This window comes from Syngnathoides biaculeatus, chromosome 17, assembly GCF_019802595.1.
Source record: "Syngnathoides biaculeatus isolate LvHL_M chromosome 17, ASM1980259v1, whole genome shotgun sequence".
Classification (NCBI taxonomy): Eukaryota; Metazoa; Chordata; class Actinopteri; order Syngnathiformes; family Syngnathidae; genus Syngnathoides; species Syngnathoides biaculeatus.
In genome coordinates, this window is record NC_084656.1 from 7,365,109 (window position 1) to 7,388,771 (window position 23,663).

The following is a 23,663-nucleotide window of genomic DNA, read 5'->3' on the forward strand; positions in this document are numbered from 1 at the left end:
GGCATGCAAGCACCTGTTTGTACAAATGTGTAGGTTTCAAACACCGGACCATAAACTACAACCAAGACATGAGAGCAAAAGAGCCACGGTAGAAATGGATGTCTGAGGTCTGACATCTTCCATATTTTATGAATCCAGTCAAAGGTAATTAAGATCTAAGTGTGTAAAGGGGCGAGTGAGAGAGAGAGAAATCAGCGGAGGGAGAAAGCCAGAGAAGGCGGGAATGGGAGGAAGATTATCTGTGTCAGTGGCCATTTGCTCACAACTGGCGCCACATCGGGGAGAGGGCCAGAGGCATGGTGCATCATGGGTAAATGAGCACACACTGCATGGCATTTTCCACACGCCGGGGCCAAAGGGGGACGGGGCAGGAGTTGGGGTGGGGCACACAGCGGGTGAGTGAAACTGTTTGCCTGATGAGTTGACTCCATCATTTTATATCAAACATTCCGTAACTACGTGCACACGTTTTCATCAAAATGGATAGATTGAAAGCAAGAAAGGGCTGCGATGTCAAACACCCACTCAGTCAGCCATGTACCTGGTAGCCTGGAGTTGGCGTAAGGAGGTGAGAGGCTCTCATGCGATGTGATGTATTGAGATCCCTCAGCGTAGCTCTGGATAAAGACAGAAAAGGGACATAGTTCAAGGGACAACTACAGTGATGCAGCAGAAGTAGAAGCAAATCACCAGTACACAATAGGAGAACAGTGTCATTCTATTTTAACTACTGTTTATGGAACATACAATATACCTATTTCTTTTTTTTTATTGATTTTATTGTGTGTCTTTAGGAATTTTGGGTCATTCCTCTCGGATGAATTTGGATCAAACTCTTTGCTTTATTTCAACCTGCAGGTGTTTGATGGGTGATGGGTGGTCAGGGTCAGGGATTTCAAGTTCTCACACACTAAATTCATTCAACCATATGTGGTTGGACTTCGCTATGTGCACTGGGGCACATCTGGCTGGAAATGAAAATTACCTTCTTCATGATATTCAAACGAGGTTTGGCAAATACAATCCTCCAATATTGCTTGTAAGTCAAAGACGTAAGATTAGGAGAAACTAGGGGGTTAAAACCAAGTTCTTATGTATCAATTGTATAATGTCGAAGACTGTCGAAACTGTTTTGCCCATTAATTATAATAAATTACCTAATCAGTTACCAAAATTCAGTTTCCTCTATTTCTGTCTGTGGGTACTTTCGTGTTGAAACATCTTATTGTACACAATGAATGAATACAAATTGCCCGAAAGACAACAGTCAAATGATTTTCTGATCAGCAAATCTTTCTTTTATTTTTTAGTTTTTTACCTTCGACGGACGACTTCCACTCACCCATGACCCTGCACTTATTCTCTCCTCCATATCTGTAACATAGTGAGAGAGAAAGAGAGAGACACTAAGTTTAACAGACAACACACACAAATTAAAAATTGTACAAAAAATATAAAAATCGCATCTGGGTAGATAAGTAATTAGCATGACTGCCTCGCGGTTCTGAGGTTCAGGTTTTTAATCTCGAGTTTGCTTGTTTTTCCTTTGCTTGTGTGGGTTTTCCCGGTCCCTCCATCCATCCATTTTTGATACTGCTTAGAGTCTTTCAGATTGCAGGGGTGCTGGAGCCTATCCCAGCTATCTTGGGAAAAGAGGTGAGGTACACCCTCAACTGGTTGCCAGCCAATCGCAGCGCACACATAAACAAACAAAATATTCACACACAAGAGGCTTCTTAGAGTCTTCAATAAACCTACCATGCATGTTTTGGGATGTGATGGCACGGGATAAGATGAAAACTCCACACCAGTACTCAATTAGAGCTGTGAGGTAAATGTGCTAACCAGTTGTCCACCACACCACACAGCAGTGAGTTGGGGTAGGTAGGTAGGTGGGTTGGCGTACATGCCAGAACCAGATAGGGATTTGTGCTCGCCCATCTCCCTGTCTACCTCAAAGGTGCGGCCACCAAATCTATTCCTGATGCACTTTGCCAAAAAATTTAGCTCACTTGAAGGTTCTGAAATCTATGTATATTAGTCTATGAGTAGATGGTAGTGAAATTGGCTGTTCACGTGTGACCCAAATGAGGGTTAGCAGTGTAAAGATGGATCAATGGGTGGATTGATGGATATAAACATGTATTTATAAATGTTAGTTTTTTTAAACATCCATCCATCCATTTTCTTAGCCACTTATCCTCACATGGGTCACTGGAGCTTGAACTGGTTGCCAGCCAATCGCAGGGCACATCGAGACAATCACACCTAGGGGCAATTTTTTGGGTGTCCAATTAATGTTACATGTTTTTAGGATGTGGGAGAACATGCAAACTCCACACAGTCAGGGCCAGGATTGAACCCGGGTCCTCAGAACTGTGAAGCCAACGCATCCCAGAAAATCAATTAACCTCAATCATTTTTATTCCAAACACAACATTGTTGCACATGCGATGTGCATGCCTTGTGCGTACATCCTGTGTACAGACTAAGCGTGGAATCAACTACATCAGAGTAAATCATCAGTTCGCCTTTTTCCACATGTCATTAAACATTATTGATTATGATTGCAGAGTCTTTAATGTCTCTATGAAATGTAATGGACCTTTAAGCCTTGCACAGACCACTAATCCCCGCTGCCATCACACTGCATTGAAAAGGTCAGTCTCTTGACTGAGAGGTCATAGGTTTGATTCCCTGGCACAGATGAATGATGACTGGAGTACACTTACGCAAACAACCTTGGAAAACTAGAATGTCCTGAACTTATGACTTCTGTATTATGAACATTTGATTTTAGAGATTTAGGTCTATGTTTTCATGCCAAGCACAAATCCATTGCCAGCCTAACTGTGCTTATATGGATGTGTGTGTATACAGTATATGGTTGCTGACCAGTTCAGGGTGTACCCCACATCTCTCCAGAAGTCCCCTGAGATGGGCGCCAGCATACCTACGATTGTAGTGAGGATAAGCGGTGTAGAAAATAGGCAGACCAATGGGCATTATAAAGATACTCAACACTACCAGTTAATCTTATATTACCCCCACTCCCAAAAGAAAAAAAAAAAAAAAAAAAAACTGTCGGTAACTAGTTAATGCTAGCCACCATTGTTTTTCTATATGTGCCCTGCAATTGGCCGGTGACCACTTCTGGTTGCACCAGTTGTATGAGATAGGCTCCAGCACACCCACAACCCTGCTGAGGAAAAGTGGTATGGAAAATGGATAGATGGATATATGTTATTACTAATATGCATCTATTTTGTATGTTATTAATTTCGGCACGATGGGTCAGCTGGTAAAGCGTTGGCCTCACATTCTGAGGAACCGGGTTAGATCCGGCCCTGCCTGTGTGGAGTTTGCATGTTCTCCCCGTGCCTGCGTGGATTTTCTCCGGGCACTCCGGTTTCCTCCCGCATCCCCAAAACATGGAACATTAATTTGGACACTCTAAATTGTGATTGTGAGTGCGACTGTTTGTCTCGATGTGCCCTGCGATTGGCTGGCAACCAGTTCAGGGTGTACCCTGCCTCCTGCTCGTTGACAGCTGGGATAGGCTCCAGCACTCCTGCGAGCCCTGTGAGGATAAGTAGCAAAGAAAATGGATGGATGGATGCATTAATTTATCGCAGTAATTATTAAAAATGATTTGACGAAGTTGGAAACATACCCAATCAATATGCAAAACTCTCATAAGTGTTGCAAGTTTTTTTTCAGGTTTTTTTTTTTATAAATGACAATTTCTCCAACATTTCTAGGATATCACACTGTCCCATCACTGGTGTGCTGTTTTTGAGAACAGGCCCACCTCCGGGCACACCTGGGTGTGACTAACAACCATTCACACGTAAAGAAAATTAATCATTTTGAGTCTTCAATTCGACTAATATCCACTTAAAATGACTGAAAACACAAACTGGCAAATAATGAGAGTGTGACATTAAAAATACAACAAACAGTTGGTATCTTGGCATCAGGTATCGAACCAAATGTCTTGCTATGGTATCAGCAAAAGACATTTGATCGGTTGAGATTTGGGGGGGTACCCAATTTCGAAGCAGAAGTGACGTTGAAGAGGATGGGAAGCTTTACAATTAGAGAGGGCATCACTCAGTACGGCAAATTGAGAGGATGGGAAACCAGATTGAGGCAGGAAGAGGAGTGCAAAAGAGGTGGGAGAAATACAAGTTAGTGGGCAGAAGTTAAAAGACGTGGAGGAGGAGGCGGTAAGAAGGAGGCATCCATGTGTCCTGGAGCTGATAAGGCCTCCGATTGAGAGCTATAAATTACACTCGCGAGACGGAGAGGAGCTACACACAATTGGCAAAACGTAAATGGAGATTTTTCTCACTGACTTCTCTTGCCATCACTAACACTCACATAAACACACACACACTGAAGGTGATCTATCATCAGTTAATGAACTTAGACTGACAGACAGCTCCATGTCTCGCACAATGATCATATTAAGACCTGCCTGACACAAAACAGACCCCTATTAATGCTGTTAGCTCATGCGTGTGTGTGTGTTTTGTGTGCATCTGTGTGTTCTGTGTGTTTCCACTAAGGAAACAAAAACTGGTCTTTACACTGTACACTATGCTGAGAATGTTTGAATGTAAAATAATTACTTTGTGAGTGAGTTCAGGGATTGGAGGGAGGGTTGGCATTGTAATAATTGCCACTTGTCAAATGGCATGTCATTTATATTTCAACTCCAGCGTTGTGAAAGAAAGCAGATTTTCAGTATTGATCACCAAACAAGCATCTGTGTGGTCTGAGGTAACATTCTCAGCTCAGCTCAGATTTACTCCTATCCAATGTATGTATATCCTCGCACCGTAAAAAAAAATCCATTATCCAGGCAGTTTTAGTTTCGTTAAAATAACTGTATAGATAGATCATCTCGGGGAAAAAAAACTCATCTCAAAGCTTGACTTCATACACAGCGTTGCCATCTGCTTTGTCACCAAAGTTCCCTTTATTGTAACACCCACCACTGTGAACTGTACATCTTGGTTAATTGGCACTCTCTTCACCCATGCAGACACATTTTCTGCTCCCTGCATCTCTAGAAGACACTTACCGGATTTATAAGTATCTCTCTTCTTTCTCTTCTCTCACTGCTCACCATTCACATCGCAATAGCCGCATTCTCCATTCCAGCAGTTTCCTTAACCTCTTCTTGCCTAAAGTCAGCGCCAATTTTGGTGGGATTACTTTTCACTTTTCTGGCTACTGGAACACCCTGCAACAAGCAATACAATCATGGCTGCCCCACTTTTTTCCAGTTTTCCACCAATGTGCCGTTATGCAACTACTATATTTCTCGTTGTATAATTATTGCTGTCTGTGTATTTGAATTTGCTTTTATTTCAGTTGGTTTCAAACGGTTGTTTCCTGCCTCATGGCCTTGTCAGTGTTGCAAATGAGAATCTGTTCTTACCTTGATAAATAAAAGGTTGATAAAATATAAATTTTAACTTAAGATACATTTTTAAACCACAATTAAAAACAATGAGGAACTTATCCTTGCTGCGGACTTGTTGTTTTTATTAGGGTGATTACCGGTATATAGATGTAATTATATCATTGTTATATTGTATGAATATTTGTTTAATAGTTAATTTAACACATTGATAAGCACCACTTCTTCTTCTTTTTCTTTCGGCTTATCCCGTTTTGCTTGTATACACTATATGGAAATAAGCATGGAAGGAAAACCTCTTATTTTCAATTTTCCCAAAGGGGATCTCGTGTACAGCTTTCTTAAAGTTCTGAGGTTCTGATTCTAATCATCGGCTCTGGCCTCCTACAGTGCTTCCATGAGTTTTCTTTGGAACAAAGCAAGAGCAATGGCGACTGTGGAAGCGTGTCTGCTTCAACAACTGGACCTACAGTCAATGACCACGATATGTTTAATTATGCTGCAAAATCTATCGAGAATATGACGGTGTTGGTGCTATGTGGAGCTCTGAGAAATTTGTTAGTATGTCATCACAGCATGTGACTATACCGGGCCAATCATGCAAGATGAGCTCCTCGGCCTTCCCTTTGCAGCAGCATTTTTTGACGTGTTTGCGGAAGGCTACACACAAGCTACATAGAGTAATGTGTAGGTGACGTGATCCAATGTGGGTGTTGTCAACCACGCATCCGTGGGAGTATAAAATGGCCCTAACGCTCCAACTTACAATTGTGTAATGTGTGTTTGCATATGTTGGTATCAATATACTAAAGTGAAAAATGATACGCAGTATGCATATGAAATAGTGATGAAAGGGACTCTCTGACATGTAAAACAAACAAAAATCAAGCGTATGTGTATCCTTGTGTGGCAGTGCGTCTGTGTGTGTGCATGTGACTGCACCTGTATGAGATGTGTAGCTCCACTGTTCTCATTTGTTCTTCACAAATTCTACAGGTATACAGTAAGTAACTATGAGCCAGGGCCACACCCCACCACCCATACATGCAGTACAGTACAGTACAGTAAAGTACACTACAGTACAGTACGTTGTCATTGAGTAACACTCGTAAGACAGTTAACTACTCAAATGAAATCATGTCATGCTTAGCCAAGATTTTGTCGTTAGACTATGAAGCTCTTACTCTACTCTTAATTATTGCTACCTTTCTCCATAAGAAACAATAATCACATTATTTTCGATTAATTCATCTACATAATCACCGTTACTGCCAGATGATAGGTAATAATTTATTTCGGCCACTGAGCAAGTAGCACACTGACAATGGGTGGTGCACTTTGTTGAAATGACATGAAAAAACATGGTTAAGGGTCGCGAACCTGTACCAGTTAATATGTAGATATATATTTTTTTGCTTTAAATACAAACAAACCCGCTTGTCTGAGACCACAATAGCAGCTGTTATCATAACAAAAGGCACAGATATATTTCTACTCATGAAAAACTAACATATTATCAAAATAACTGATCTTGTTATTTTGAGGTGCACAGTCCAAATGTTTTTCCAATTAATCCACTTATGCGAGAGAATATACAAGGGATAGACCCAAGAGCGAAGCCAACCAGCAAGCCATTTATTGTAATGCTCATTCTCATTAGGGTCAAGAGTGAGTTTGAGCCTATGCCATCTGACTTTGGGGAGGAAGTGACCAATCGTCGGGCACGTATAGACAACCATTCACTCAACCCAACATACATGTTTTTGGAATGTGAACGGAAGCTGGACTACTCAGAGAAACACACTCACATGTACACTCACACAAACACACGAGCATTTGGAGAGCATGCAAACTTCGCATGAAGGTCAGAGCCAAGACTCAAACCCAGAACCTCAGAACTGTAAGGCAGACATGATCCACATTCGATTATTAATGCTGCCTGTGTCCAGTTTCCAGTTATTTTGAAGCTCGGCTGAACAGAAAACAACAATTTTGTTGAGTTTAGAGTGTAACAAAAGCTTCTTATACTTTCACTGAACCCCATTCACGTTTTTATCTTGGGTTATCACAACCACTTACACAAGTACTAACACACAAGAAGATGAGACAGTAAGAATTAAGAGTCAGATTACATCTTTGAATCTTCTTCTTTAAAGCCGCTTAAACTGTCTGACACCCACAATCCCACTCTTAGCCCTTGTGTGTGTGTGAGGGGGGGGGGCTATCTAAACAAATAACATGACGTAATGCTCAGTTCAGAATGTCAGTCTTTGTCTTCTGATCTTTGTTCACTCTAAAATGATCTGATACATCACTTTCTTCAATTCATGTGTCCTCTGCCACACTTTTCTCCTGTTGTATAGTACTATTCACACCTTTCCTCGTAGATATATGCGAGATTAAACTGTTTAAGATACAAATGTGAATTCGGTCATTTAAAAGAAAGTCAAATTATCTGAGCAAGGCCTGAAATTACTGACTGAATTTAAAAGACCTCCATTGATATTAAAATACATTATTGCCTCTTCTTACTGTATGTGCAAACTTTGTGCTTTTTACATGTTGTGCTATTTGCTGCATTGTTTTATTTACACTATCAAGATATTAAAATTTCCGTTCACACCGTTTTGAAAATGTGTTTCTTATAATTTGATTCAGATGCAGATCAATAAGGAGTCAATCAAACCTGAGCAGGATTGTCATTAAGGTGTGCATGTGTATTTAATATGGTCATTGAGTGCATTGTATATTAAATTGCACATCAAAGTGGAATGACAAGTGCATGCATTTGATTCCTTCAGGACCACAAACATGTTTTGGCAAACAAAATACATAGTAACAGTAGAACTTAAAGAGGCTGTTTAGTGTTCAAGTTTAATGATCAGAAATGCATTAATGGTTCTCTGATAAACATTCAGTGTGTTACTATGTTTACTGATTTTCTGCACACAAATACACACTCACACACAGGGGCCAGTGTTTCCTGTCATTAGGCAGCAGAACTGTTCTATAATTAGAACATCTGGACCCAAGTAAGTTTAATGCCAATGGCCTCACAAACACGCATAAATGCACACACATGCACGCACACACACACACAACCTACATGTTACCGTTTATATATTTTTTAGTCGTGCCACTCCATGTTGGTTGTTTTCTTGCTTTTTTGTTTGAAAGAAAAAGCACATTAAAGTTGCAAAACAAACAACAGCTTGGAGAGCTAATGGCACACTAAATGAATAGAGAGGGGAGCCTGTGAAGTAATAGAGGAAAGAGGAGAATGGGAGGGAGTGATACAAAAAGTAGAGGGAAAAAAAGATAAGCAAGTTCAAACATGGCTTTCTTGAATCAGCAGAGTTGTTTTTTTTTTTTTTAAATACTCATAGCCTACAGATGCCTTTCCAAAAAGAGAGATTAATATTGATAATAGCAGGGCCTTTCCCTTTCTTTATCCCCCCTTTCTGCAGTGTAGGAAGAATAAGAAGTCGGAGCGGATTCCTTTGACAACACCCACCCCCCTACCCCCGTCTCCCCACACAAACCCATGTGAAGCCGAGCCAACTGAGGCTTAGATCTCTACACACCATTACCACCGGAGGAACAAAAGGAAATTAAAAAAAGCAAAATTATCAGAGACTAAAAAGCAGCAGAGTTAGCAAAGTTTTAAAAGTAGTAAGTTGAAATAAGGCTCCAGCACTCCCTAGTGAGGATAAGCAGCAAAGAAAATGGATGGATGAATGGAAGTTAAAACAATGCAAAAAAAGTACAGTGGGGCAACCAACCTATGAAAAATAATTTTTCAGAACAATCTGTCCACATTTATCTAAATTTCCATATTTCCAAAACATTTTCAAGAACATTACCTTCCGACAGTCATAATCATAATTGTTAATGGATTACAGTTTGAATATTTGTTTTTTTTATTTTTTATTACACCAGCCTTTTAATGGTGGACGCAGTTGCAGCCTGAATTAAAGTACCATCCAATCTATAATAATAATAATACAATAATCATAATATCAATAAAAAATAAAACAATAGTTTTGTACATTAATGTACAGTATTTCTTTTACATCTTCTCTCTCATGCTATTTATATTCTTATACCCACAATTAGCCATTTATTTTGTTGTGCAAAATTGGTTCTTCTCCACGAAAACACAGTTCCAGCCCAATCTACGTGACTTCTATGTTTTTGTTTGACCAAATCCCGTTTCAATGTTTTGTGCCTGCTAACGACATCTTAGCAATTAGTATGGCTTGGACACCATCTTCACCGATCCACTCCCGGTTCTGCTTTTGTGACACTTTTCTAATAAGCATGGTAAGAAGTGTAGCTTATTCGCTACCGTAGATGTGATTATGAGTGACTTAGTGTACTGTACAATGTACCGATACTGGAGGCAAAGAGAACATTCGTCTCCCTGGCTTGGCAGCCAGGCGGCATTAAAACAAAATAGCAGCTGTTCAATGTGAACGTGATGATAATGTCAGATGCTGGAATTTCTTTTTCTTTTTCCAATGTCCGGTACAGTCAGTGTCACTACCGTAACGAGTTAACGATCAGATTTCCGCAACAAAATACGGATGTTTTATCAAATTTGGCAGCTCTGATACTGTGAGCATGTTAAATGCAGAATAATAACTGATGAGAACTTGTGAGATAATGGAATACATTTTTATGAGTATGTTCCAAAACAAAGAAGTAGGATTTGCTTATAACCACTTTTTTGTTTTTTTGTTTTACAGAGGAACACCTAAGGTCAAATATCATTTCTTTTGGGATTGTGGTCAACCTCCAGTTTATGCACATTTTGAATAACATTTTTCAGACTATCATATAACAAAACCTATTCGGTAACCTACTAAGCAAATTAATTAATTAATTAATTAATTAATTAATTAATAATTAAATAGCTGGTAATGTTAAAATGTAAAAAGAAAACATTTGGGGCCTGATTTGCTAAGGCTGTACACAGGTAAAACGGGCACAAACATGATTGGCCACCCAAACACGGAAGCTGTTTAAACTGTCATGGGACCACTGGGATTGTGTCTGCTGCCCTGTCATCGGAAATGAAGTTGCTCTTTGTGTTTTACTTTTATATGTGTGTGCAATGATTGTTCAGTGGGGTTTTGCATTTTGATTGAGTCTGTGTGTTTTGAAGCAAGTCTTGCAGGAAAAATGTGAATTTTTTTTGTGAATGCAGCTTTTTTGGGGGATGGATTTGTGTTTGTAATGAAGTAGGTGAAAGTTTCAAGAAATGTGTTTTAGCAATTGAAGTGCGTGCTCTAACCAATCTGTCAAAAGGCTCTAATAGTATTATTGGCTCATGATATGTGTAATGTGAATGTCGGTTTGGTTTTTGAACATCACTAGTTTAATAGTCAATATATTCATTGGGTGTGGCACAGTAAGTGACTGGTTAGCACATCTGTGTCAAAGTTCTGAAGACTCGGGTTCTCATGTGTGGAATTTGTATGATTGTCTGTGCCTGTGTGGCTTTTCTCCAGGCACTCTGGTTTTCTCCCACATCCCAAAAACATGCATGGTAGGTTAATTGAAAACTAAATTCACATTGTCAAAGGTGCTTATATCAGTGATTCCATTAATCATCCATCCATCCATTTTCTGAGCCGCTTATCCTCACGGGCCAATCCCAGCCATCTTCAGGCGGGAGGGAGAGTACATCCTGAACCTGTTTGCCAGCCAATCACAGGGCACATGGAGACAGACAACAGTCGCTCTCACAATCACATGTAGGGGCAATTTAGTCCAATAATGTTGCATGGTTTTTGGGATGTGGGAGAAAACTGGAACGACCAGAGGAAACCCACACAGGCACAAGGAGAAAATGCAAACTCCACACAGGCTGGGCTGGGATTTGAACCCCAGTCCTCAGAACTGTGAGGCCAATGCTCGACAGCAGCACCACTCAATGAATCAATCCTTAAAAATAAAGTCATCTCTTTGAGCAACAGTGAAGAGGTATGTGCATGTTTATGTGTGCATGTGTGTGTGTGTGTGAGAGCATGAGAGAGAGAGAGAGAGAGAGGAGAGAGAGAGAGAGAGAGAGAGAGAGAGAGAGAGAGAGAGAGAGAGAGAGAGAGAGAGAGAGTGTGTCTCTGGGTAGATTTTTGTTTGACAATTCAATTAAGTCTTCTTTCCCACAGAGGAGTTTATTTTGTATATGTTGGTTTTGTAAAACTCTATCACACAAGACACCTGCCAGCTCCAAGGTATTCCAAACAGAAGGATAAGTAAGGCTTAATCATACCACAGGAGAGGAGAGACATTTTCACAAACTGGAGAAAGTCCAAAGGTTGGAAAAGGAGACGCAAAGTGGTCTTTCAACAAGAGCAGAAAGTAAATCGACAAACAGTTGGGCTGTGTTAAACAAGCTCAGAAATGTGTACTTTGACATTTTCTTTTATTTGCACGGGTGAAAAGAAAACACCCTACCTTCTCCTTCAAGCTCTTCCTTTCAAACTACTATCCTCAAATGTCTAGAATGGTAAACCTACATTTTGTCAACTGCTGAAAACTGGGATTTTTAAGAATTTGGAAAATCTGAAGGGTCCTTGTGAAAATGAAGGATAATTTGATTTTAAAAACAGTGAAAAGGTAAAGATTGCTCCTGTCAAGGTGTGAACAAGAGGGCCGGTAAAAGGCAATTAAAACCTCAATGCTGAATGTCATCAGACAAAGTGGTCACGGCTTGAAGAAACTGCCTAATCACGAAAGGACAAAAATAAAAATCTATGTCAAACATATCTTATGCACTGAAAACCTACAATTTCAATAGAAATACAAACAAGCTTCATTTTTGGCGTAAAAAAACACACCTGTCAGTCTGGCTATTAGGTGAACCCCTTTCAATTACCACCATGCAGGCATGAGGGGAACACGCAAACTTCACACAGGCAAGGCCGGAATTGAACCCAGCACCTTAGAACTATGTATGCAAAATGCACATCGCTGTGGCACCTCAATATAGAAATTTAAATAAAATTTAAAAGATATATATATATATATAATATATATATATATATAAATTATATTGAGGCCCCGTAGCTCAGTGGTTAGAGCACTGGTTTGGTAAACCGGGGGTTGTGGGTTCATATCCCACTGCGGCCTCCACTCCCTGAGAAGGGTTGCGTCAGGAAGGGCATCCGGCGGAAAAATTGTGCCAAACATATATGTGCGTTCATCTGAGATGACACGCTGTGGTGACCCCGAAAGCGACAAGCCGAAAGAAACTTACTTACTATATATAAAGGCAAAACTACCTAACATTTAATCAACTATCCCAAGTTTATCCAGGGGCAGGATTGAACATAAAACACACAAAAGCAATGCAAAGCATACAAGCAAATATGTACTGTGTAACATATGCTGTAAATAAAACTGTCTAGATCAACGACAGCCTGCGTTATATCAAAACCCCCAAACAAACCCGATCATCATCACTCATCATGAGAGACAACAGACTGTCTCCCCTTTTAGAGCTAGCCTAGGGTAAACAGAATTTCCCTTTAGAAGAGAGCGCAAACACCCCATATGGAAGAAGCAACTCGGAAATTGCTCTCAGGAGGAAAATATAAGACTGGCCATGTCAGGTGTAAGCGGTTGATATAGTTGAGGTTTACTGGCTTGGTGTCGGAGGCTGTGTGGGATCGGTTCCCGCTCTATGACAGTCTGATCCCAATGTCGCTTTTCCATTACAAATTCCAGAAGAACATGGCCCCCGCTCTGCCACAGCCTTGCTTGGGTTGACTTGGCCTCCGTTGCCATTACAACAAGCACCAATCAAAAGTGTGTGTGGGGGGGGGGGATAAAGACAAAGGTGACACGCTTGTTTCCTCTGGTGTCAATATGGACCAAAAGGCCCGCATCTCCTCTGTCGACCACAGGACAAAACCCGTTTTAATGCAGCTGACTGCGTGCTGTGGTCAAACCCAACTGGACAGAACCATCATGTAGAGTTGCCGAGGCACCCCCGCACGAGCGATCCACAACTGGAGTTTGATGTTGTGTATTCCGTATCTTCTACATTATCACTTTCCTTAAGGTATTAAAAAGATACTGTTGCATATTGGTTCAGAAACGAGCAGGTTGTGAGAGAGGGTGTGAGTGAGAATAAAAGCGTGAGTAGGGATATTTGAAAGGATGTACGCCCATTCATTTGAACGTACCCAGAGTGTACGTACAACCTGGTCACAATCAGATGACAGCTATGTTGCGGCTCTCCTCAGCCAGTCTTAAACAAGCAGGTGGGACTAGCTTCTTAAAAGCGCTGCCACTGTTACTACTGGCCATCAAAAAGGTAGAATGGACAAACAGAACAAAGTTGTTTGGGGGTAGAACCAGCACAATGGAATAGGGGCATGATGTCCATTTAATTGTGGATGATTGTCTGTCTCTGAGCGTCCTGGGATTGACTGGCAACCATGGATGGAAATCAGGTGTACAATTATTTGATCCCAATGTCGCTTTTCCATTACAAATTCCAGAAGAACCTGGCCGCCGCTGTGCCACAGCCTTGCTTGGGTTGACTTGGCCTCCGTTGCCATTACAACAAGCACCAATCAAAAGTGTGTGTGTGTGTGGGGGGTGGGGGGTGGAATAAAGACAAAGGTGACACGCTTGTTTCCTCTGGTGTCAATATGGACCAAAAGGCCCGCATCTCCTCTGTCGACCACAGGACGAAACCCGTTTTAATGCAGCTGACTGCGTGCTGTGGTCAAACCCAACTGGACAGAACCATCATGTAGAGTTGCCGAGGCACCCCCGCACGAGCGATCCACAACTGGAGTTTGATGTTGTGTATTCCGTATCTTCTACATTATCACTTTCCTTAAGGTATTAAAAAGATACTGTTGCATATTGGTTCAGAAACGAGCAGGTTGTGAGAGAGGGTGTGAGTGAGAATAAAAGCGTGAGTAGGGATATTTGAAAGGATGTACGCCCATTCATTTGAACGTACCCAGAGTGTACGTACAACTTGGTCACAATCAGATGACAGCTATGTTGCGGCTCTCCTCAGCCAGTCTTAAACAAGCGGGTGGGACTAGCTTCTTAAAAGCGCTGCCACTGTTACTACTGGCCATCAAAAAGGTAGAATGGACAAACAGAACAAAGTTGTTTGGGGGTAGAACCAGCACAATGGAATAGGGGCATGATGTCCATTTAATTGTGGATGATTGTCTGTCTCTGAGCGTCCTGGGATTGACTGGCAACCATGGATGGAAATCAGGTGTACAATTATTTGAAATGGCTATAGACTGAAAGAGATTGCATGATGAAATGATATGGCATGACATATACATTTTAGTTTGAATAGGACAAATAAATAAATGTGTCATGTCAAATTATTTCCTTTGTGCCCAGGTTTTTGATTACAAGGTCAAATATGTTTCATATAATGTTTTAATCTCTTTAATCTCTCTCTCATTTTACCATTTTAAGTGTTCTTCAAGTTTGTGTTTCCATTAAATCCAGATATCTGTTTAGTGATGCTTAATACAGTGGTACTGTGCTACATGGATCATTACCCAATCTACTGCTGCATCTACTACATGTCACGATGGTTGCACAAGAAAACAAACCAAGGTGTTCCTGAAGAGTTCCACTTGGACAAAAAAAAACACAAAACAGCCGTTTCAGACTCCAGCCTTCTAAATATGAGGGCAAATGTGCTTCTGCGGGTGTGAGAAGAACAATAAGCAATCTTTGAGGATGGATCAGACAAATAGCAATTCTCACACACATTTATTCATATGCACCTGTGCAGGAAGGGGAGCCGAGGCATTAGTTGGTTTGAGTAGGCGACAAGGAAGTGAGAGTGGGGCTCAGGTGAATTCCATCAGTTTGAGCCTGTACTGCTAATAATAGATCAGCGAAACCATCACAGCATTAACAGCCATTTACTGAGAAATCAGTCACACACTCCCTCCAAAAGAAGAAAAACGATTCAGCTTCCTCCTATTGAGAGTCTCGCTCTTACCGAAAGTTGTTTTGAGTGTTGAAAAAAGTTTTATACAAGATAAATGGTATATCATTATTAGCATTAAAATAGTACTAATTATAACGGTAATAATTAGTAGTACTAATAGTAGTAGTAGTAGTGATACCTCTAGACAGTTGGTTACAAAAATGTGTTTTAAAATAAATGGAGTGATATATTTCTTTAGTGAATGAGGTTATAATCAGGGCTACATGCTATTATCATCTGGCTCTAAGAGGAGAATCTGTTATTTGATCATCATGCTTTTCTTAATCTAATTTTTACTTAAGTCCACATTATGGACAAAAGAGAGGGGAAAAAACAACAAATCACTTAAAAAAAAACAATGCAACTTAATGTTTGTTCTTTAAAGTTCCATATTTAAACACAAGAACAGAAATCAAAGTACACTTTTTCAACCAGTGATGTCACTTTCTAAAAGCAGCCAATGGCAGGTCAAACATAACAAAGTATGATTTTGTATTCTCCCAAGTTCCACCTGCAACTACCTGTTCGCATCCACAAGTCAAGGATTGGCACTCAATCTAGGTTAAGGACTTGTACTTGGGTCAGACAGTTCAAATAGAGTCAGAACAAGAATTCCAGATTCAAATGATTAAGGTGCTATATTGTGAGATCAATGGAAGGATCCATCCATCATGAGGCCTTAAGGCAACTTTCTACTCTTGCAGTCGCATGGACGAGAATGCACGCATTGGATCACGTGACCTAGGTATATCCAACACCTCTGCGTACCTTGGTGCTCACACCTAAAAAAAAATTTGCTGCGCTCATCTCTCATGATTGGCCGGTTTTAGTCACATGCCATGATGAGGTATTCACCGTTCCTCCCGGCTCCACATACCACCTATGCCGCCACCTTCTCTATTAATTTTCAGCATAATTGAACGTATCATGGGGTCGTTTAAGTTCATATGCTCAAGCAGACACACATTAACACTCGCCATTTTTGTTACTTTGCTCCTTGTTACGGAAAGGAAAGTAAAAATGGCTACTAGAAATGACCAAAATATGCTGAGGAAACCCCACCCTACAGGTTCCTGGCCATTCCAGCCGTAGCGACACCTGTGACTTGTAGAAAAACTGCAGTGCATTTTCAAAACTGCGCGTGTGGGTTGCGCAGGAGACCCACGGTAACATCAGTGCGATATAAAGAAGCATTAAATATTAATTCCATGTTTCATCCCCTGACGTTTCCAACAGCGACCGTTATTACAGACTGAGAAGAGGTTCATCATGGGATATTGCCACCTGGATGGCACCTCCTTTTCTGGAAACAAGGAGTGAGAAGCCGTTAACGAGTTAGCATGTCTGCATGGGTGCAAGGTTGTAGGGACCCACACACACTGACTATGCACACACACATGCACTTTGACAGTCATTGACAAACAACCATCTTGACACACACACACACACACACACACACACACACACACACACAGGCCAAAACAGCCAAACACACCCACACAAAGTCAGCACCACAACATAGAAAGCAACAAATAGCGACACACACGGAGATAGCGCCTGCCGAAATTCTCAGTTTCTCCAGACTTGTTGATTTTATTTTTCTGCCGAAAAGGTCCTAACATTGATTAAGGCCACAACTAATGTTGCATTCACAGAATCAAAAGACCATATGGTTGTATGGTATGGCCAAATGATCTGAATAGAAATAATCTAAAAGTTCTTGAGACCCTGAAAGTGAAGTTACAGAGACAGTTCTACCCATTTCTGAGGCTCCTCAAATTCAAAAATCACGCTCAGACCTGTCACTCTTTACAGAACCCTGCAAGCTCCTCATGTTACAAATACCTCCATGACAGACGACAAACCGGTGTTTAAGAAAAAAATTCAATTGCCGCTCCGTTGAAAATGCTGTCAAACTCCAAATCCTTTGAAGTGTAGCTGCAGTTTATAGACTTTAGTGTCGCTGCAATGTCATAATGTCAGGCTGTTATATAGTAACTGGACAATTTGTTGTTCAGATGAACATGCAGTTCTAAGGCCACAGAAGTATTCCAACTGAGTATTAATATCTTGCCCTTTACACTATTTGTGTTACCCAGTCATTGGCGCACACTTGGATAATCTACAATAAGACAATCTTTGCGTTCATCCTGTTCTGGTTCTGCCGAAATTAGGATTTAACCCAGAGACAAAGACAGCAAAATCTGATGTAAAATTACGAAACCTAAGCTTTCACTTTTTTCATTTTAGCCAATTGCTAGTGACTGGCGACCAATCCAGGATGCACACCAGCTCAAGAGGTTTCAGCCACCCTAATGAGGAAAAGCGGTACAGAAAATGGATGGATTTTTACCCACCTCCTCACCAGCCAACATTTCCTCAAATCGTTCACCTTGTTTGCTGCAAATCCACATCATGTCGAGTTCCACTAACTGCGTCAGAGACCAATTACATTTTAATGGCAGTCAAGATGCATTATCAGCATTCATCTAACCTTTAAATATTTCAAAATAGTCCCGCTTTAATTTGTGACTTTTAATGGAGCGTTGGACAGGTCATTCCCTGCCTCTTCTGTGACAGCTTCCCACCAGTTTCACTGATCCAGCCATAGCCCTTCCCTTCAATTCTTTATTTACTTTTTTATCTTCCTACTGCTTCTGCCGCTTCCTTTTGCCGCTCCTTGCCATTCCCCCCACCCTTACTAAGACTACCGTCATTGCCTCGAGAAGAGAAGGGTTGCAACTGGTGTAAGTTCAAACAGGAAAATAATGACAGGGACCTGCCCATTGCTTGTGGTGCATTATATGTGTGCACAGGCAAGCAGCACAATGAAACCCGTGACAGATCTCAGGACAAAGTTGTTCCTCATTTGCTCAGCAAGTACTTTAAACGCCATCAAAAGAACCCATGGGAGTTGTCGAAAACCAACTGAAGTGGAACAGTATCGACTTCACAAGCACACAAGCACTTAGAAGTCAGTTGCAGTTGTTTTGTTTTGTTGATCTTCAAGTGCTAGTTACAGGAATTATTGCTCTTCAGCAGGGAGGGACTAGTGTTTGTACGGTTACAATTGTATTTTTTGTGGGGGTTTTTTTTGGACGGGGGATAATTGCATCTTGAAACAAGAGTAAAAATTAGTTGAGTACAATAATTGGCAGCAACCAGGAGAGGCAGTGTTGATTTAGTCTCAACTAGTATGAGGGGCAGCATGGTGGCGCAGCTGAAGAGGGTTGGCCTCAGAGTGGGGTTCAAATCCCGGCCCCACCTGTGTGGAGTTTGCATGTTCTCCCCCCGTACCTGCATGGGTTTTCTCCGGGCACTCAGTTAACTCCAACATCCTAAAAATATGCATTAACTAGAGACTCTAAATTGCTCCAAGGTGTGATTGTGAGTGCGACTTTTGTCTGTCTCCATGTGCCCTGCGATTGGCTAGCATTCAGTTCAGAGTGTACCCCGCCTCCTGCCCGATGACAGCTGGGATTGACTCCAGCACTCCCGCGACCCACGCGAGGATAATGGGCGTTAAGTTCATTTAAAATCATTTTCCAAATAGTTAATAAAAAAGTAGTCATTAAATTATTTCCAATTTAGTTAAATGTGGGAAATCTATAAATACAAAATAGAACGTTATAATGACGTAATGGTCCCAGAGGAGTGACACACTGCAACGCACTCAAAGAAAAACACACCGACAATTCGGTCTGTTTGCCTCAACTTAGAAGAAGCTGTTCAGCAGAGTGAGAATGCAGCTTGTTAAGAAAACAGGTAAACATCTTTAGTGATAATTTGCTACACTTGTTTGCCATCAGCCCAATTTGTTTTGCTACAAACCCAAAACTCCCTATCCCACAGCAGATAAGAATCATAAAGTGTGTCTGTAAACAGTAGCAGTCCAATTAATTCACACTTCCCCGTTCCTCCATTCTATGAAAGCCTGCTGTTATTTTAAAGATATCTAAAATGACCATGGTTGTGTATAAATAATTCCCACAGCATTGCTTTTTGTTGTGAATGAGCAGCATCTTCACAAATGATGTGATCATCCATCCATCTATCCACTGAGAACCAGACAGCAACTGGTACTCACTGACTCGGTTGGTCACTGAGTGGCATTAGATTACATGCAGGCTCAATGAATGTCAATCAATTCTAGCACTTATAGGCTTTACACTATCAGGTCTTTTGGGGCTGATCACCATTCACCAATCAGCGAGCCTAAAAAACTGATAACCTATCATCATCTATTTAAATGACTTGTTCATTCACTGTATGTACAGTATGTAACTGTGTTCTGTATACTGAGTGTCACGTATTCTAATCAGTTAGTTCAAACCAACATTACAACATGACGGAAATAATGTGTGCTACCTTACTGTAATTGAATTACTTTAGTGTAATTAAATGAATTCACAAACAGCAAAATTTTTGGAACAGAATATAACAATGATGGCATGTTTATATACAGTGAAGAAAATAGGTATTTGACCACCCTGCTATATTGCAAGTTCGCCCACTTAGAAATCATGGACGGGTCTGAAATTTTCAACGTAGGTGCATGTCCACTGTGAGAGAAAAAAGAAAAATCCAGAAATCACAATATATGATTTTTTAATTATTTATTTGTGTGATACAGCTGCAAATAAGTATTTGAACACCTGTGTATCAGCTAGAATTCTGACCCTCAAAGACCTCTTAGTCCACATTGAAAAGTCCACCTCCACTCCATGTATTATCCTGAATCAGATGCACCTGTGTGAGGTCGTTAGCTGCATAAAGACACCTGTCCACCCCATACAATCAGTAAGACTCAAACTTGTAACATGGCCAAGACCAAAGACCTGTCCAAAGACACCAGAGAAAAAATTGTACAACTCCACATGGCTGGAGAGGGCTACGAAGAAATTGCACAGCAATCATTAGAAAATGGAAGAAGCTGAACATGACGGTCAATCTGAATCGTAGTGGAGCCCCATGCAAGATATCACCTTGAGGGGTCTCGATGATCGTTAGAAAGATGAGGAATTAGCCCAGGACTACACGACAGGACTTGGTCAATGATCTGAAAAGAGATGGTACCACCGTTTCCAAGGTGACTGTTGGCAATACACTAAGATGTCATTGTTTGAAATCATGCACGGCACGGAAGGTTCCCCCGCTTAAACCACCACATGTCAAGGCCTGTCTTAAGTTTGCCAATGACCATTTGGATGATACAGAGGAGTCATGGGAGAAAGTTTTGTGGTCAGATGAAACCAAAATGGAACTTTTTGATCACAATTCCACTAACCGTGTTTGGAGGAAGACGAATGATGAGTTCCATCCCAAGAACACCATCCCTACTGTGAAGCATGGGGGTGGTAGCATCATGCTTTGGGGGTGTTTTTCTGCACATGGGACAGTACAACTGCGCTGTCTTAAGGAGAGGATGACCGCAGCCATGTAATGTGAGATTTTGGGGAACAACCTCTTTCCCTCAGTCAGAGCATTAAGATGGGTCCTGGCTGGGTCTTTCAACATGACGACCTGAAGCACACAGCCAGGAAAACCGAGGAGTGGCTCCGTAAGAAGCATACCAAGGTCCTGGCGTGGCCTAAACCCAATAGAAAATCTTTGGAGGGAGCTGAAACGCCATGTTTCTCAGCGACAACCCAGAAACCTGTCTGATCTAGAGATGATCTGTGTGGAGGAGTGGGCCAAAATCCCTCCTGCAGTATGTGCAAATCTGGTGAACAACTACAGGAAACGTTTGACCTCTGTGATTGCAAACAAAGGCTACTGTACCAAATATTAACATTAGTTTTTTCAGGTGTTCAAATACTTATCTGCAGCTCACACAAATAAATCATTTAAAAATCATACATTATGATTTCTCTATTTTTCTTTTTAGATTATCTCTCTCACAGTGGACATGGAGCTACGATGAAAATTTCAGACTCCTTCATGATTTCTAAGTGGGACAACTTACAATATAGCAGGGTGTTCAAATACTTATTTTCTTCATTTTATGTACTGAGCATGGTGTGCTTGTTAATATTTAAGTAATCACTGTACTGTGTTGGCAGGTCAAGTCTGCACTAAATTGTTAATTCACCGGGGCTTCAATGTTTAAGTTGTTGGTTCATGTTGATGACATAATTCTGTAACTTGTGTTGTGCGCATTACCAAATAATGGGTATGGTTAAGTTAATAGTTTTTTGTATTGTAGATAAAGGATATTTATATTTTTTATATATTTATATTTATATATTGCAATTTTGCAGCTGTTTAAAGCAATCGTAATTCCTTTTTTCTGACTTGGTTTGTTTTGAAATCTAGTAATCAGTGAAGCAAATCAAATCGTTTTAACCTCAAGTAATCAGTAAAATAACTACATTACTTTTTTAAGGTAACTAGCAACACTCTCTCTTGCCCATTTTATTTACCTTGTGCATTTCAACAACACTGTTAGACAGTACGGTGGTGGATATTCACCTGCGAGGGGTTTGGGAGAGGGGGAGAGTTGGAAGAAGCGAAGCGATGGATTGTTTTGTTGTATTGCTGAATAACCAAAATCACTTGGAATGCAATTAAGCTCAAGCATATCTCATCGGACATAAAGTATTACGGAATCAGTCACATTTCTGTCAGCTTCGTTGAATTGTTCAGGTAATATGCTTTGGGTATTAAAATGCACAAAAATCCCTCAAATAACGTGGTTGATCTAAAATTATTTTCCATGTATGATCACAATCGCCAAGCATCAGTCACTTCAGCAAGGGATAGTAAATAGAACACACACATACATAATACATCAGCTCACATGCACACAAATTGAGGCCTCCAGAGGTGTTGGTGACCAGATGTCAGAAGGGCAGAGCGTGTCACTTGACTAAGAACAGGTATCACTGGTGTGTGTGAGAGTGTGTGTTGAGGAAAAAGTCGCAACACTCCATAACTTCATTGATCTCGAGAAAACACCCACGCCCATCGTACGCACATGCAAACTGGAAAACACTGATGTGAAGGCTTCCCCTTTGAAAACCACATAATACATGTCAGGGCACGCAGTATGCGGAGCTCTGCTACTCGAGCTGAACACAAAGGATGCGTGTGTGTGTGTGGGGGGGGGGGGGTTGTTGGCCACTTTGACACAGGGTAATTCCCAAGTCACACACTCACCTCATTCATTTATTTTTAAATTTTCATTTGACATCACATAATACTTTTGGGTCAGGAAGGCTTTGAATTTCTGTTACATTAATCGAATTTTTCAGTATTAAGCTGCTCTTATTTCATCATTTCGTGGTTCGGGCAACAAGTGTGGTTCAGAAGTCAGGACGAAATCATTTACTCCAATGAGCGTTGGGGTGGGAATCTGCTTTTACTTTATAGGTTCAACTTCATTCCAAGTCAGGATTAACTGCATGACTCTACAGCTCCCCATGTGTGGGAAATACTGCTCGCCCTGTTAAATTCTCCTACATTTTGGGTGCTGAAACCAGACGATGCATCAGTGGCAATAATCTTCTACAGGAGGAAGGAAGACATTATTCAGTATAGTATTTGGGAAAGGAGAACCAATTTCAATAAAAAGTGCAGGGCGAGATGATTTGTCTGCTACATGTGCCGCATGCAAGGATCCCTACACTAATTGGACACTTGACATGGAAGTTCCACTCCACGAGTGAAAATGCCATCGATGATTTCCTGTCTTTATTTGGGGGATCACTCTTTTCTTGAGACTCAGGGGCTGCCACTTCAGTACCATCAACGACTTGCAACCAGCTAGCTCCACCCCCGGTCATCATGGTAATGATGGCAACAGAGCAGTGCTGGCACACTCCACAGTAGAGTAGCACAGTGTGAGCTGTGACTTATATCAGTGGTCCCCAACCACGGGCCCCAGACCGGTACCGGTCCGTAGACGATTTTGTACCGGCCGCAAAGAATGCATAAGAAACGATTGCATTGTTTTTAGCTGGTTAGAGAAGAAATTAATATGGTGGTGAAGCCCCAAAATACAGGAAGTCATACAAGGAAAGAGATTAGCGAAGAAGAAGTGGGACACCGAGAAGACTGAGGAGAGGTGAAAGGAATAGATTGAGATACGACGTAGGACAAAGGTAGAGGTGACAAAGGCTAAACAAGAGGCATATGATGACATGTACACCGCGTTGGACACGAAAGAAGGAGAAAAGAATCTCAACAGGTTGGCCAGACAGAGGGATAGCGATGGGAAGGATGTGCAGCAGGTAAGGG

At 41.1% G+C, this 23,663-nt stretch overlaps 1 protein-coding gene across 5 annotated transcripts in view; it reads right to left on the reverse strand.

Annotated features, from left to right (window-relative positions):
* The window catches only part of LOC133490610 (transcription factor 4-like), a 193,176-nt gene that overhangs the window by 135,736 nt on the left and 33,777 nt on the right, over positions 1–23,663 (reverse strand). For 4 of the 5 annotated variants that reach the window (XM_061800882.1, XM_061800886.1, XM_061800884.1 and 1 more), the window contains exons 5-6: positions 1,319–1,374; positions 542–617 (exon numbers count right to left, since the gene is read on the reverse strand). In XM_061800882.1, coding sequence (XP_061656866.1) covers positions 542–617; positions 1,319–1,374 — 132 coding nt within the window. The remainder of the gene's footprint in view (positions 1–541; positions 618–1,318; positions 1,375–23,663) is intronic. The other variant, XM_061800885.1, reaches the window with a different exon arrangement.